Source organism: Pleurodeles waltl, chromosome 8 (genome assembly GCF_031143425.1).
Source record: "Pleurodeles waltl isolate 20211129_DDA chromosome 8, aPleWal1.hap1.20221129, whole genome shotgun sequence".
Classification (NCBI taxonomy): Eukaryota; Metazoa; Chordata; class Amphibia; order Caudata; family Salamandridae; genus Pleurodeles; species Pleurodeles waltl.
This window is the reverse complement of record NC_090447.1, coordinates 190,178,178-190,194,842: the sequence shown is the minus strand read 5'-3', so window position 1 is coordinate 190,194,842 and position 16,665 is coordinate 190,178,178. Positions and strand designations below refer to the sequence as shown.

Below are 16,665 nucleotides of genomic sequence, written 5' to 3'. Positions count from 1 at the left end.
TCTTGGGACAGGCCTTGTCTCCAGTTTGGTGTCCATGCTGTTTACAGCTATGACACCAGGCCTTTTTGGGATCAAAGTTTTTACCCTTGTACCCATTGTTTTGTGAAGAGGCTCTGGGCCCACCCTCCTGTGCAGGTTTTTGGGGGCCTGTAGAAGACTCTTTACTATTTTTAGTTTTGGTTGTCTCATCACCCTTCCCCTGGGGAGTCTTTGTGACCCCTTTCTTTTGGTCACCCCCTGTTGAAGTCTTGGACACCCTTGTCTTGACCCAATGGTCCGCCTTCTTTCCCAATTCTTGGGGAGAAATTGGTCCTAGGTCTACCAGATGCTGATGCAGTTTATCATTGAAACAATTACTTAACAGGTGTTCTTTCACAAATAAATTGTACAGCCCATCATAATTACTTACACCACTGCCTTGAATCCAACCATCTAGTGTTTTCACTGAGTAGTCAACAAAGTCAACCCAGGTCTGGCTCGAGGATTTTTGAGCCCCCCTGAACCTAATCCTGTACTCCTCAGTGGAGAATCCAAAGCCCTCAATCAGGGTACCCTTCATGAGGTCATAAGATTCTGCATCTTTTCCAGAGAGTGTGAGGAGTCTATCCCTACACTTTCCAGTGAACATTTCCCAAAGGAGAGCACCCCAGTGAGATCTGTTCACTTTTCTGGTTACACAAGCCCTCTCAAAAGCTGTGAACCACTTGGTGATGTCATCACCATCTTCAAATTTTGTCACAATCCCTTTGGGGATTTTTAACATGTCAGGAGAATCTCTGACCCTATTTATATTGCTGCCACCATTGATGGGTCCTAGGCCCATCTCTTGTCTTTCCCTTTCTATGGCTAGGAGCTGTCTCTCTAAAGCCAATCTTTTGGCCATCCTGGCTAACAGGAGGTCATCTTCACTGAGAGCATCCTCAGTGATTTCAGAAATGTGGGACCCTCCTGTGAGGGACTCACCATTTCTGACTAACACAGTTGGAGACAGGACTTGAGGGGTCCTGTTCTCCCTATTTAGGACTGGAGGAGGGACATTGGCCTCCAAGTCACTAATTTCTTCCTCTGTGATGTCATCATCAGAGGGGTTGGCTTTTTCAAACTCTGCCAACAGCTCCTGGAGCTGAATTTTGGTAGGTCTGGAGCCAATGGTTATTTTTTTGATATTACAGAGAGACCTTAGCTCCCTCATCTTAAGATGGAGGTAAGGTGTGGTGTCGAGTTCCACCACATTCATCTCTGTATCAGACATTATTTTGCTAAAAGTTGGAAGACTTTTTAAAGAATCTAAAACTGTTTCTAGAATCTAATTTCAAACTTTTAACAAACTTTTAAACTCTAAAAGACAATGCTAAACAGGGACTTAACACACAAGGCCCTAGCAGGACTTTTAAGAATTTAGAAAAATTTCAAATTGCAAAAATGAATTTCTAATGACAATTTTGGAATTTGTCGTGTGATCAGGTATTGGCTGAGTAGTCCAGCAAATGCAAAGTCTTGTACCCCACCGCTGATCCACCAATGTAGGAAGTTGGCTCTGTATGTGCTATTTCAAAGTAAGGAATAGCATGCACAGAGTCCAAGGGTTCCCCTTAGAGGTAAAATAGTGGTAAAAAGAGATAATACTAATGCTCTATTTTGTGGTAGTGTGGTCGAGCAGTAGGCTTATCCAAGGAGTAGTGTTAAGCATTTGTTGTACATACACATAGACAATAAATGAGGTACACACACTCAGAGACAAATCCAGCCAATAGGTTTTTATATAGAAAAATATCTTTTCTTAGTTTATTTTAAGAACCACAGGTTCAAATTCTACATGTAATATCTCATTCGAAAGGTATTGCAGGTAAGTACTTTAGGAACTTCAAATCATCAAAATTGCATGTATACTTTTCACGTTATTCACAAATAGCTGTTTTAAAAGTGGACACAGTGCAATTTTCACAGTTCCTAGGGGAGGTAAGTATTTGTTAGGTTAACCAGGTAAGTAAGACGCTTACAGGGTTTAGTTCTTGGTCCAAGGTAGCCCACCGTTGGGGGTTCAGAGCAACCCCAAAGTCACCACACCAGCAGCTCAGGGCCGGTCAGGTGCAGAGTTCAAAGTGGTGCCCAAAACACATAGGCTAGAATGGAGAGAAGGGGGTGCCCCGGTTCCGGTCTGCTTGCAGGTAAGTACCCGCGTCTTCGGAGGGCAGACCAGGGGGGTTTTGTAGGGCACCGGGGGGGACACAAGCCCACATAGAAATTTCACCCTCAGCAGCGCGGGGGCGGCCGGGTGCAGTGTAGAAACAAGCGTCGGGTTTGTAATGGAAGTCAATGGGAGATCTAGGGATCTCTTCAGCGCTGCAGGCAGGCAAGGGGGGGGTTCCTCGGGGAAACCTCCACTTGATCAAGGGAGAGGGACTCCTGGGGGTCACTCCTCCAGTGAAAGTCCGGTCCTTCAGGTCCTGGGGGCTGCGGGTGCAGGGTCTCTCCCAGGTGTCGGGACTTAGGATTCAAAGAGTCGCGGTCAGGGGAAGCCTCGGGATTTCCCTCTGCAGGCGGCGCTGTGGGGGCTCAGGGGGGACAGGTTTTTGTACTCACAGTCTTAGAGTAGTCCTGGGGTCCCTCCTGAGGTGTTGGATCGCCACCAGCCGAGTCGGGGTCGCCGGGTGCAGTGCTGCAAGTCTCACGCTTCTTGCGGGGAGCTTGCAGGGTTCTTTAAAGCTGCTGGAAACAAAGTTGCAGCTTTTCTTGGAGCAGGTCCGCTGTCCTCGGGAGTTTCTTGTCTTTTCGAAGCAGGGGCAGTCCTCAGAGGATGTCGAGGTCGCTGGTCCCTTTGGAAGGCGTCGCTGGAGCAGGATCTTTGGAAGGCAGGAGACAGGCCGGTGAGTTTCTGGAGCCAAGGCAGTTGTCGTCTTCTGGTCTTCCTCTGCAGGGGTTTTCAGCTAGGCAGTCCTTCTTCTTGTAGTTGCAGGAATCTAATTTTCTAGGGTTCAGGGTAGCCCTTAAATACTAAATTTAAGGGCGTGTTTAGGTCTGGGGGGTTAGTAGCCAATGGCTACTAGCCCTGAGGGTGGGTACACCCTCTTTGTGCCTCCTCCCAAGGGGAGGGGGTCACAATCCTAACCCTATTGGGGGAATCCTCCATCTGCAAGATGGAGGATTTCTAAAAGTTAGAGTCACTTCAGCTCAGGACACCTTAGGGGCTGTCCTGACTGGCCAGTGACTCCTCCTTGTTTTTCTCATTATTTTCTCCGGCCTTGCCGCCAAAAGTGGGGCCTGGCCGGAGGGGGCGGGCAACTCCACTAGCTGGAGTGTCCTGCTGGGTTGGCACAAAGGAGGTGAGCCTTTGAGGCTCACCGCCAGGTGTGACAATTCCTGCCTGGGGGAGGTGTTAGCATCTCCACCCAGTGCAGGCTTTGTTACTGGCCTCAGAGTGACAAAGGCACTCTCCCCATGGGGCCAGCAACATGTCTCGGTTTGTGGCAGGCTGCTAAAACTAGTCAGCCTACACAGATAGTCGGTTAAGTTTCAGGGGGCACCTCTAAGGTGCCCTCTGGGGTGTATTTTACAATAAAATGTACACTGGCATCAGTGTGCATTTATTGTGCTGAGAAGTTTGATACCAAACTTCCCAGTTTTCAGTGTAGCCATTATGGTGCTGTGGAGTTCGTGTTTGACAGACTCCCAGACCATATACTCTTATGGCTACCCTGCACTTACAATGTCTAAGGTTTTGTTTAGACACTGTAGGGGTACCATGCTCATGCACTGGTACCCTCACCTATGGTATAGTGCACCCTGCCTTAGGGCTGTAAGGCCTGCTAGAGGGGTGTCTTACCTATACTGCATAGGCAGTGAGAGGCTGGCATGGCACCCTGAGGGGAGTGCCATGTCGACTTACTCGTTTTGTCCTCACTAGCACACACAAGCTGGCAAGCAGAGTGTCTGTGCTGAGTGAGAGGTCTCCAGGGTGGCATAAGACATGCTGCAGCCCTTAGAGACCTTCCTTGGCATCAGGGCCCTTGGTACTAGAAGTACCAGTTACAAGGGACTTATCTGGATGCCAGGGTCTGCCAATTGTGGATACAAAAGTACAGGTTAGGGAAAGAACACTGGTGCTGGGGCCTGGTTAGCAGGCCTCAGCACACTTTCAATTGTAAACATAGCATCAGCAAAGGCAAAAAGTCAGGGGGCAACCATGCCAAGGAGGCATTTCCTTACAGTGTTCTTTCACAAATAAATTGTACAGCCCATCATAATCATTTACACCACTGCCTTGAATCCAACCATCCAGTGTTTTCACTGAGTAGTCCACAAAATCAACCCAGGTCTGGCTCGAGGTTTTTTGAGCCCCCCTGAATCTAATTCTATACTCCTCAGTGGAGAATCCAAAGCCCTCAATCAGGGTTCCCTTCATGAGGTCATAAGATTCTGCATCTTTTCCAGAGATTGTGAGGAGTCTATCCCTACACTTTCCAGTGAACATTCCCCACAGGAGAGCACCCCAATGAGATCTGTTAACTTTTCTGGTTACACAAGCCCTCTCAAAAGCTGTGAACCATTTGGTGAGGTCATCACCATCTTCATATTTAGTTACAATCCCTTTAGGGATTTTCAACATGTCAGGAGAATCTCTGACCCTATTTATGTTGCTGCCACCATTGATGGGACCTAGGCCCATCTCTTGTCTTTCAGTTTCTATGGCTAGGATCTGTCTTTCCAAAGCCAATCTTTTGGCCATCCTGGCTAGCAGGAGGCCCTCTTCACTGAGGCTATCCTCAGTGTTTCCAGAGGTGCTGGTCCCTCCTGTGAGGGAAGCAGCATCTCTGACTATCACAGTTGGAATCAGGGATTGAGGGTCCCTGGGTTCCCTAGTTAGTACTGGAAGGTGGGAATTCTCCTCCAGGTCACTAACATCCTCCTCTGGGTTGTCATCCTCAGAGGGGTTGGCTTTTTCAAACTCTGCCAAAAGCTCCTGGAGCTGTAGTTTGGAGGGTCTTGAGCCAATTGTGATTTTCTTTAGGTTGCAGAGTGACCTTAGTTCCCTCATCTTAAGATGGAGGTAAGGTGTGAGGTCGAGTTCCTCCACATTCATCTCTGCACTAGACATTATGGTGGTCATTCTGACCCTGGCGGTCTTTGACCGCCAGGGCGGAGGACCGCGGGAGCACCGCCGACAGGCCGGCGGTGCTCCAATGGGGATTCCGACCGCGGCGGTAAAGCCGCGGTCGGACCGGCACCACTGGCGGGGTCCCGCCAGTGTACCGCCGCCCCATTGAATCCTCCGCGGCGGCGCAGCTTGCTGCACCGCTGCAGGGATTCCGACCCCCCCTACCGCCATCCAGATCCCGGCGGTCGGACCGCCGGGATCCGGATGGCGGTAGGGGGGGTCGCGGGGCCCCTGGGGGCCCCTGCAATGCCCATGCCACTGGCATGGGCATTGCAGGGGCCCCCGTAAGAGGGCCCCTACAAGTATTTCACTGTCTGCTGCGCAGACAGTGAAATACGCGACGGGTGCAACTGCACCCGTCGCACAGCTTCCACTCCGCCGGCTCGATTCCGAGCCGGCTTCATCGTGGAAGCCTCTTTCCCGCTGGGCTGGCGGGCGGTCTGAAGGCGACCGCCCGCCAGCCCAGCGGGAAAGTCAGAATTACCGCCGCGGTCTTTCGACCGCGGAACGGTAATCTGACGGCGGGACTTTGGCGGGCGGCCTCCGCCGCCCGCCAAGGTCAGAATGAGGGCCTTTGTTTCTAAAAGTTGGAATACTTTTTAAGAATCTAAAACTAGTTCTAGAATCTAATTCAAACTTTCACAAAACTTTTAAACTCTAAAAGAAATGCTAACAGGGACTAACACAAGGCCCTAGCAGGACTTTTAATAATTTAGAAAAATAGCTCAAATTGCAAAAATCAATTTCTAATGACAATTTTTGGAATTTGTGGTGTGATCAGGTATTGTCTGAGTAGTCCAGCAAATGCAAAGTCTTGTACCCCACCGCTGATCCACCAATGTAGGAAGTTGGCTCTGTATGCACTATTTCAAAGTAAGGAATAGTATGCACAGAGTCCAAGGGTTCCCCTTAGAGGTAAGATAGTGGCAAAAAGAGATAATATTAATGCTCTATTTTGTGGTAGTGTGGTCGAGCAGTAGGCTTATCAAAGGAGTAGTGTTAAGCATTTGTTGTACATACACACAGGCAATAAATGAGGAACACACACTCAGAGACAATTCCAGGCCAATAGGTTTTTGTTATAGAAAAATATATTTTCTTAGTTTATTTTAAGAACCACAGGTTCAAATTCTACATGTTATATCTCATTTGAAAGGTATTGCAGGTAAGTACTTTAGGAACTTTGAATAATCACAATAGCATATATACTTTTTACATAAAACACATATAGCTATTTCAAAAGTGGACACTGCAATTTTCAACAGTTCCTAGGGGAGGTAAGTATTTGCTAGTTTTTGTAGGTAAGTAAACCACCTACGGGGTTCATGTTTGGGTCCAAGGTAGCCCACCGTTGGAGGTTCAGAGCAACCCCAAAGTTACCACACCAGCAGCTCAGGACCGGTCAGGTGCAGAGTTCAAAGTGGTGCCCAAAACACATAGGCTTCAATGGAGAAGGGGGTGCCCCAGTTCCAGTCTGCCAGCAGGTAAGTACCCGCGTCTTCGGAGGGCAGACCAGGGGGGTTTTGCAGGGCACCGGAGTGGGTGGGGGGGGAACACAAGTTAGCACAGAAAGTACACCCTCAGCAGCGCGGGGGTGGCCGGGTGCAGTGTGCAAACACGCATCAGGTTTGTAATAGGAATCAATGGGAGACCAAGGGGTCTCTTCAGCGGTGCAGGCAGGCAAGGGGGGGGCTCCTCGGGGTAGCCACCACCTGGGCAAGGGAGAGGGCCTCCTGGGGGTCACTCCTGCACTGGAGTTCCGATCCTTCAGGTCCTGGGGGCTGCGGGTGCAGGGTCTTTTCCAGGCGTCGGGATCTTAGAGTCAGGAAGTCGCGGTCAGGGGGAGCCTCGGGATTCCCTCTGCAGGCGTCGCTGTCGGGGCTCAGGGGGGACAACTTTGGTTACTCACAGTCTTGGAGTCGCCTGGGGGTCCTCCCTGTAGCGTTGTTTCTTCACCAGTCGAGTCGGGGTCGCCGGGTGCAGTGTTGCAAGTCTCACGCTTCTGGCGGGAATTGCAGGGGTCTTTAAAGTTGCTCCTCTGGAAACAAAGTTGCAGTCTTTGTTGAACAGGGCCGCTGTTCTCGGGAGTTTCTTGGTCCTTTTAGAGCAGGGCAGTCGTCTGAGGATTCAGAGGTCGCTGGTCCTGGGGAACGCGTCGCTGGAGCAGTTTTCTTCCGAAGGGGGGAGACAGGCCAGTAGAGCTGGGGCCAAGGCAGTTGGTGTCTCCGTCTTCTCTGCAGGGTTTTTCAGCTCAGCAGTCCTCTTCTTCTTAGGTTGCAGGAATCTAAGTTCCTAGGTTCAGGGGAGCCCTTAAATACTAAATTTAAGGGCGTGTTTAGGTCTGGGGGGTTAGTAGCCAATGGCTACTAGCCCTGAGGTTGGGTACACCCTCTTTGTGCCTCCTCCTAAGGGGAGGGGGTCACATTCCTATCCCTATTGGGGGAATCCTCCATCTGCAAGATGGAGGATTTCTTAAAGTTAGAGTCACTTCAGCTCAGGACACCTTAGGGGCTGTCCTGACTGCCCAGTGACTCCTCCTTGTTATTCTCATTATTTCCTCCGGCCTTGTCGCCAAAAGTGGGGCCGTGGCCGGAGGGGGCAGGCAACTCCACTAGCTGGAGTGCCCTGTGGTGCTGGAACAAAGGGGTTGAGCCTTTGAGGCTCACCGCCAGGTGTTACAGCTCCTGCCTGGGGGAGGTGATAGCATCTCCACCCAGTGCAGGCTTTGTTACTAGCCACAGAGTGACAAAGGCACTCTCCCCATGTGGCCAGCAACATGTCTCGAGTGTGGCAGGCTGCTAAAACCAGTCAGCCTACACGGGTAGTTGGTTAAGGTTTCAGGGGGCACCTCTAAGGTGCCCTCTGGGGTGTATTTTACAATAAAATGTACACTGGAATCAGTGTGCATTTATTGTGCTGAGAAGTTTGATACCAAACTTCCCAGTTTTCAGTGTAGCCATTATGGTGCTGTGGGGTCCGTGTTTGACAGACTCCCAGACCATATACTCTTATGGCTACCCTGCACTTACAATGTCTAAGGTTTTGCTTAGACACTGTAGGGGCACAGTGCTCATGCACTGGTGCCCTCACCTATGGTATAGTGCACCCTGCCTTAGGGCTGTAAGGCCTGCTAGATGGGTGACATAGGCAGTGTGAGGTTGGCATGGCACCCTGAGGGGAGTGCCATGTCGACTTACTCGTTTTGTCCTCACCAGCACACACAAGCTGGCAAGCAGTGTGTCTGTGCTGAGTGAGGGGTCCCCAGGGTGGCATAAGATATGCTGCAGCCCTTAGAGACCTTCCCTGGCATCAGGGCCCTTGGTACCAGGGGTACCAGTTACAAGGGAATTACCTGGATGCCAGGGTGTGCCAATTGTGAGAACAAAAGTACAGGTTAGGGAAAGAACGCTGGTGCTGGGGTCTGGTTAGCAGGCCTCAGCACACTTTCAATTCAAAACATAGCATCAGCAAAGGCAAAAAGTCAGGGGGTAACCATGCCAAGGAGGCATTTCCTTACAAGGGCCTTAGAGGTATCCCTAATTAAGCCTTATCATTTGGAATGGAACTTGGCAAAATGACTCAGCGGGAGAACAACGTCTGTCTGGAATATGTGTTTTTTTCTGTAATGAAGGCATAAGCTGTTCAGCGAGAGGTTTGCTTGAGACTTCAGACTAAAGTTTTTGCCTAAAAAATTTTTTGTGGTATTTTTGTTTCATCTTGTTCAACTTTTTTCAAAGATAACCTCCATCGTTTAGTATGATATGGTTAAGGAGTAAGCTTTCAGTCATGATTCACCTGTGAAAATACCCAGCTAATTCATCACCCATGACATAAAATAACTTATGCACTGTGTTAACATTGTTTCAAATCTTAATCATGCACACAAATAAACAATTGACACCTCAAAAGATAAAACAAGTTAAGCGTACCTGCTCTGTGCATCGCTGGCCTACCACCTTTAAGAGCACACAAACGCTTTCCTCCAAAGGGCACATATTGTTGAGAGCTGGGTAAACTTTCCGTTTTAAGAAGCTGTCTCCTGTGCTTGTCTCGAAGAATGGACTGTATAGCCTTCAGTAGATCCTTTTTGCCAGAAGGAGAGCTATAAACAATAAAATAGTAAGCGTTAGACTTGGCATCCTTAGCGTGGGTCTTACCCCAGACTTCTTGCCTTTCTCCTCCTATTTTTCTGAACATCTTTTGTTGTCCTTAGGACTCTGAGCACTTTACCACTGCTGGTTAGTGCTAAGTGCATGTGTTTCTCCCCTAAAACATGGTAACACTGGTCTAACCACAACTGGCATACTTAATTTACTGGTCAGTCCCTTGATAAGTGGTATACCATATACCCAGGGCCTGTACATTAAATGCTACTCACAGGCCTGCAGCACTGATTGTGCCACCTACTTGAGTAGCTCTGTAAACATGGCTCAGGTCTGCCACTACACAGCCTGTGTGTGTGCGCAGTCTCACTACCACCCTGACTTGGCATGTAGAACTCTTTGCCAAGCCTTAAACTCCCCTTTTCTTACATATAAGCCACCCCTAAAGTAGGCCCTAGGCGGCCCCTAGGGCAGGGTGTCATGTAAGTAAAAGGCAGGACACAGCCTTTTAAGTTTTCATGTCATGGTGATGAAAAACATTCCTAAAGTTGTTTTTCATTACAGTGAGTCCTGCCCCTCTCATAGGCCAGCATTGGGAATTCCTTATATTACCTTTAAGCTATAATTCCTGATCTGAAATGAGTATCTGCATCATGTTCAGTACAATTGGAATGGTGGTAATAAATTCTTCTTATTGGTAAAGTCAGATTTATTATTACTATTTTGGAAATGCCACTTTTAGAAAGTGGGCATTTCTCCGCAGTCACTGCCCTGAGTCCCTGCAGCCTATCTCCAATACATGTTTGGCTTGGGCTAGGTGAGAGCTACACCTGTGCATTCCCACTCGCTGCTTCTATCACCCCTGAGCGGCTTGGCCAAACTCTGCTGCTTGCAACTGTTCGATTGCCCGGAGCAGCCCTGCTTAACTTTTGTCGCTCGCTGCTTCAAAGACCTGAGCAGCTGTGCCAAACTCTGCCGCTTGTAGCACTTTGGTGATGGCACTGGTGCTATTTGTGCTCCAGCACTATTGGTATTACAGAAGGGGCCAGACAAGCATCTGCGGCCCATTCTTTAACACCAAAGTGCCCAGGAAGCACACAAAGTGGGCGCACATGCCCGTTGCACCCCTGGGACACTTCTGTAATACAGCCCCGAGTGTGCAAATACAGTACTTTATAACAAAAATATAGCTGACTAACTACAAACCTTAAGTAAGTGCAATGTCACAGTTGGAGAGACCACCACCCCTTGGATAAATGATCATGGGGCAGGTGCTTTTAACAGACTTCTGTATTGCTTAGAACAGTGTTTTCCAAACTGTGGATCACTGCACACTGGTAGGTTGTGAGCTGTTTTTTTGGTGGTTCATGAAAGTCTAAGCAATAAAAAAAAAAGTCTTTAAATGATGTGTTTATCTGGTCACATTTGTGTGCATAAACGAAAGGTGTCAAATGTCAAGCTATGTCTTCTGACAAGCTACTGCTTATTCTTCTAACATGGAATGGGTGTTTACTTTTCTTCCCGTCTCCAAAGTGAGGAGTTTTTAAAGTGAATTATATGATAATCTTAGGATGTAGTTTTTTGCAACACACAACCGAATATAAAAACATGTAAATGAACTGCATGCATTCAGCAATTGGGAAAGAAAACAACTAAGAATAGTTTTTTTGTAATTCAGAGATTTTAGTAGGATCAAAACAAATACAGACAGTTTAAATGTTGATGTACAAACAATTAATATTTATAGAAACCTCTTTTCCACACATTAGCATTTGTGTGCAAAATAGCTTTATCAGTAAAACCGTATATCTGTGCAAAGTAAATGGCCATTTCAATGGAGAATGTGCTGTGTGTAAATGGCAATGCACTACTCAAAACAATGTTTTAGGTTACATTCAAAAATCACCCCCCATGTTCATTAAAGGTAGGAGGGTCGTGAACGTTTGTTATTCTAAAAAATAGGGTTGTGGGCTAAAAAGCTTGAGAACCACTGGCTTAGAACTACCAGAATCAGGAAAGCTAGTTATAGGTCATCTCCACAGGATGCAAATGTTTTTTTTCTCTGCCCCTCACGCTTTTCTGTAGAGGTGACATTACAGTGTAGCATTAGCTATTACAGTGCATCAATAGGCATTTTCATGGCAACTTGGCTCTTGTGCATCTTGTAAGTGATCACTCACCCCAGTGGTGGGGTGGACTGGTGGAGAAGGACGGTGGGTATGTAACATTCCAACAAGCTCTGGTTTGATCAATGATTTTGTGTTTGGTTACAGAGTGTACATCAGTGCCTCTCTCTCCGAGTGCACGAGCAAAGTATATTCTCAGTCTAAGAGCATTTCATGCCCTAGGGTTTCTCTCCCTTCTGCTCGTGTAAATGTTTTTACATGTATATATCTACATCTCCTGCTCCCAATGTATTCTATGAAATGGAGGCAATGTCGTCCGTATCCTGGCTTTAGAATGTTTCTCATGTTTTTTTAAATATAAGCATGCCACAAAGAAATGCAGCTACTAAAGAAAATCATCAGGAAGGGCCAAACAGGTCAAGAAACCTTTGCATGCAAAACAAGAACATTCATTTTCAAACAGGAAAATCACAACTTTTCAATAGAGTATGTCCATGCTACATACAATGCTAAAATGTATACCTATGTTACTTCTATCACTAATTTGAAAAGACACAGCAAATTCCTAATGCAAAAATCAGCAAATGTATTTTGCTCAAAATTCACTTTTATAGTTCTAAATAGTGAACGATTTTCAGCGAAAGTTCTATTTCTGTAACTGAAGTGACAGAGCACTGATGGAAACTGGAACCAGATTGTTCACTGATGCATAATGACCCAAAGCTTGCTTTGTGAAAGAAGTTGCTCAAGGACCCTTACCTGCTGCAGAGATGGAAGGACTGCTCCGGCCTTCCTTCTGATTCAGATTTCACATGGACTATCTCACAAACCAAATTAGTCTCTGCATCTGTGTAGAGGGACACAAAACGAGTGTAAATTAGACAGGCTAATTACAGAAGTTTAAAGTGCCTCCCTGTTTCCTGCTCACTAAGTATAGAAAATGGACTTCTCTCCAAAGAGGCTTCCATGACAATGTTTTCAATTCACAGGCATGATTTGATACTGCTAAATTGCAAGATAATTCTGTTCAAAATGTATAATTCAAAAGGGTTTCTTTGTAGTTGCAGGATGTCGGAAATGTTGAGCAAACAGCCTCAAATATTGTGCATGGTTGTACGTCCTTGCAACAGTTTTGAAACTAGGTATGCATCTATTTACTTGGAATATTAGTCCAATGAATGCATTTGATACCACATTGAAATGATCCCCATGCTATACTGTCTTTAACACTACTGTCAAACCACTGAAATTAATATCTATCTAGTCCAATTTATACCATGATCATTAGTGATACATAACTGTAAACTGAGCAGCCATGTTTGTAAAGGAGTATTAAACCAGTAAATGTCTCACGAACAATTAGTTTAACAATTTTGATCCACATCTGTTGCACACCTGGGGTGAAAACTACCTCTTAGTAAATGGCTGAGACAAGCCATGAGTGCAAAGGTTTTGGTATACCAGGATAGGAAAGACATCCAAAATAGTCATCAGCATTATTAACCATTACTGTTATGCAATAAAGAGAATGACCATTACCTCCGCTAGCTAGAGATCGAATCTGCAGTGCCTCAAAGGAAATCATATGACGAAATCGGAAGGCATCCCGGTCTTCAATCATTGACAAACGGTGAGACCCCCCCTAAAATAAAAACTGTGGTTAGTCTATGGCTTAAGCTGACATCGAAAGCTGACATGCTGTTCAAGGATTAGCTAAATGTGAAAGGCAGTAATATTAAATATTCTTAGACTACATAACAGTTTAAAAACTGCTAATAAATCTATGACATCTTGGTAAAATGCCCTCCTAGTTTGATACTGGCCATTTAATCAAGTTACCAGTCGTTTAATAACAGTAAATTCAGAGGGAATGCATGTGGCCAGGGTAGTTATGTATGGCAGTAAATACAGGCTGTAATTAATTCATAATTTCTAACAACTCCTGACAAGTTGGTTTGCTGGATACAGAAGGAAAGACGCAGGAGGAAAACTTATTTATTTAGGTGACTCAATAAGAAAAGCTATTGGAATAGATACATGAGCATTATTGTACTTGGCCAAGTATGTCCTTTTTCATACCATAACCCGCCTGACCTACTTGACACCTCAGACAAAAAGGAACCAATATAACAAATGAATGAAATTATACTTATATATGGCTTCCAAAGAAGTATGTAATGTCACTGATGTTGTAAATTACTGAAAATGCATATACATTATTGGAAAGGAAATACAAGGAAGATTTTCCAGAAATAAGATGCCACCACTTTACAGTGCTTGAGATGAATAAGGTCCTCATCAAATACTACCAAACATCTTATGTTTTATGTATCTTTGAGGTATGAACAGGTTTGATGCGTAGGTATCATCTTTGGCAGGCTAATTAAACGTGACAAGCATTAATGCACAAAATACAGCCAGATCTATTTTTAAACAAGTGTCTAGAGTCACAAGAGAGGTAGGTAGAGATGTTATTTTGACATCAGAACATATATTTGGAAATTAATGTGTCAGAAATCACTAATGGGTTATGATGGATTACCAACTTCTTTGGCAGGTCATTTGCAAATCCCTGAGAATAGACAACTTGTGATGCAACTTATTCAATGGTAGGTCGCATGGCAAATTTAATTCCCATTCTCAAAACAGTTTGCGTACAAATTGCTCATTCTTGATAGGCGAATAGGAATGATGGGTCCATAGTGTAGAAGCACCATTTTAATAAAAAATAAACCAATTGACCATTACATGGTATGTGAAAGAAATTGGGCTCCTGGTTGAGGGGGGTGAAACAGTTCTCAAGCAGCAATCACAATCCTTGTCAGGGTGAGGCACAAGCCAACCCTAAATTACCCTGTGCTCAACCCTCTGTCACAGCTTGGCACAGAAAGGTCAGGCTTAACTCCGAGGCAATCTGCAAAGTATTTGTGCAACACTACAAACAGTAAAAGAGTGAAAACGCCACACAAAAAGAACCCCACATCAGATTAGAAAACTAGAGTAATTTTTACTGAATAAAACAAGAACAAAAACAACAAAGGTCCAATTAGTCGAACCGGAGATATGCAATTTTAAAGATGTTAGTGACAACAGTGACAAAAAGCACATAGTGCAAACTGAGGATATCTGGTCATGATTTACTGGGACAGAGTCACAAAATTCAGGCAGAGCACAATGAAAGGTGGTCCAGCTAAAGGGACACAGTTGGTCCTGCTGAACAAGAGAACCTTAAATCCTGGTTGTGAAGCATTGTGAGGCTCTTCATTGAAAATACCTGGGCCTCTTTTGAAGTGTGAAGCTTCTAGAGGTTTCTTTTTTAAGTCCACAGGCACCCTGCCTTCCCTGTCCTGGCGCCAGACTAACTACAGGGGGTATGCAGCCCTTTGTGTGGAGGCAGGATGAGGCAGGACACCGCCTATTCAAGTGTAAGGAGAGCTGTGCCCAGCTCTGCACTCTCATCCTGCCAGTGATGGTTCATACAGCTCTCTATTGTGTGTGGCTATCTAGGGGGAATACACAAAGCACAACTGCACCCACCCATGTTGACCCAAAGACAGGCTGCAGGCATTAAATGGGTAGGGCAAGAAAGGATGCTTGTTTCCGATCCAGGGAGGACCTGGCCTGGCAGTTTGGGCTGGACTGCTCCCATGGGGAACAAGGTCAGGACTGAGTTACATATGGCTGGGTCCAAACTGGGGTGGCATGGTGAGCAAAAGAACAATGGATTAGACCCAGAGCTGTGACTGGGGGTGAGTGGTTGAAAGGTTTCAGCTCTCCGTCCATCATCCTTTTGTGTTGCTATACTTTTTCTAAAAGTGACAATTGCAAAATTGTACTTTGAAATCTGACTTCACCACGAGAGAGAATTTTTCATCACAATTCTAAAGACACCAAACATCAACTAATCACCTGCTCCCATTAGGAAATTGTACTTTATTATACATAATAAGGTAACTCCAATGTTATCCTAAAGGAGATGTAGGTTCGTTGTAGTGAAAAATGAATACGAGTTTTTCACTACCTGGCACATGTAAAACTTATTAGTACATGTCCCACTTTTTAAATATGCTGCACCCTGCCCTCGGTAGTAAAAAAGAATGTTTAGGCCTGGTAAAAGGTTTATTTTGCGAGGTTGAATGGCAGTTTAAAACTACACACACAGGCTGCAATGGCAGGACTGAGACATGTTTGAAAGAGCTACTTAAATGGGCGGCACAATCTGTGCTGCAGGCCCACTAGCAGCATTTCATTTACAGGCCTTGGGCACGGGTAGTGCCACTTTTCTAGGGATGCATAGGTAAATTAAATATGCCAACTGTGTAGAAGACAATTCTTCCATATTTTAATGAGGGAGCACAAACACTTTAGCAGTGGTAAAGAGTGCAGAGTCCTAAAGCCAGCAAAAACAAAGTTAGCGAAACAGGAGGTTTGAAGGCAAAACACTGTGGAGAACCATGTCAAGGATGCTAGGTCTGCCAAAGGCTCAACAAGTACTGTGTTAATTATCAAATAAAAGTCATGGTGAAAGACACAAATGAACCATTTGTTTGTAAATACAGGGAAGTGTGTGCACACACAAATTCAAAAGTAGTTTTATTTCACACTTCTAAAGAATTCTTTTCTACATTAAATAAAATGAAAGAGACAGACTTCAAATGAAACAAGCATTCAGAATTAAAAGCAATTGTACTTGTATAGCCCATGGCTACCCTAAACAGCCTCCCCATGCTAGATGCAGGACAACCCTTCCATGAAACTGAGATAAATCATTTACGCAGGCCACATTATAAAAATGTGGGTTTTTAGCATTTTCCTGAAACAGGCATTTGACTGTTGCCTTCCAAGAGAAACCAGAAGAGCATTCCAAAGCCTGGAGATGAAGAAAGCAAAAGAGACCTCCGCTCCTTGCTCTTTTGACCTTTGGCACCACCAGAAATCCCTGGTTACTAGAATGAAGAACTCTTCCTGGAGCGCAAGGAGTAAGCAGGGATCAAAAAGTCAGTAGGCCGCTCCCATAAATGGCCTAAAGCGCTATAAAGAGAGCCCTAAAGTGATTTCTTTTTTTAATTGGAAGCCAGTGCAGGGCTGCAAGAGCTGCCCTGGCTGCTTGATGCTTTGGTAGTTTGTGAAGAATTCTAGTGGCTGCATTTTGCACCACTTGGAGCCTATTGATCACATATTTCGGGCTCCCAAGAAACAGGGATTTGCCATAATCAAGGTGAGATTTTAAGACTGTACCACTATCCTTCACGTAGGGAAAGGTAGTATTTGTAAGAATTTC

The 16,665-nt window shown here is 45.6% G+C and overlaps 1 protein-coding gene across 5 annotated transcripts in view; it reads right to left on the bottom strand.

The window, feature by feature from the left end:
- The window catches only part of TIAM1 (TIAM Rac1 associated GEF 1), a 537,211-nt gene that overhangs the window by 48,521 nt on the left and 472,025 nt on the right, over positions 1–16,665 (bottom strand). For all 5 annotated transcript variants that reach the window (XM_069204046.1, XM_069204045.1, XM_069204047.1 and 2 more), the window contains 3 exons: positions 12,924–13,026; positions 12,144–12,231; positions 9,085–9,257 (listed from right to left, as the gene is read on the bottom strand). In XM_069204046.1, coding sequence (XP_069060147.1) covers positions 9,085–9,257; positions 12,144–12,231; positions 12,924–13,026 — 364 coding nt within the window. The remainder of the gene's footprint in view (positions 1–9,084; positions 9,258–12,143; positions 12,232–12,923; positions 13,027–16,665) is intronic.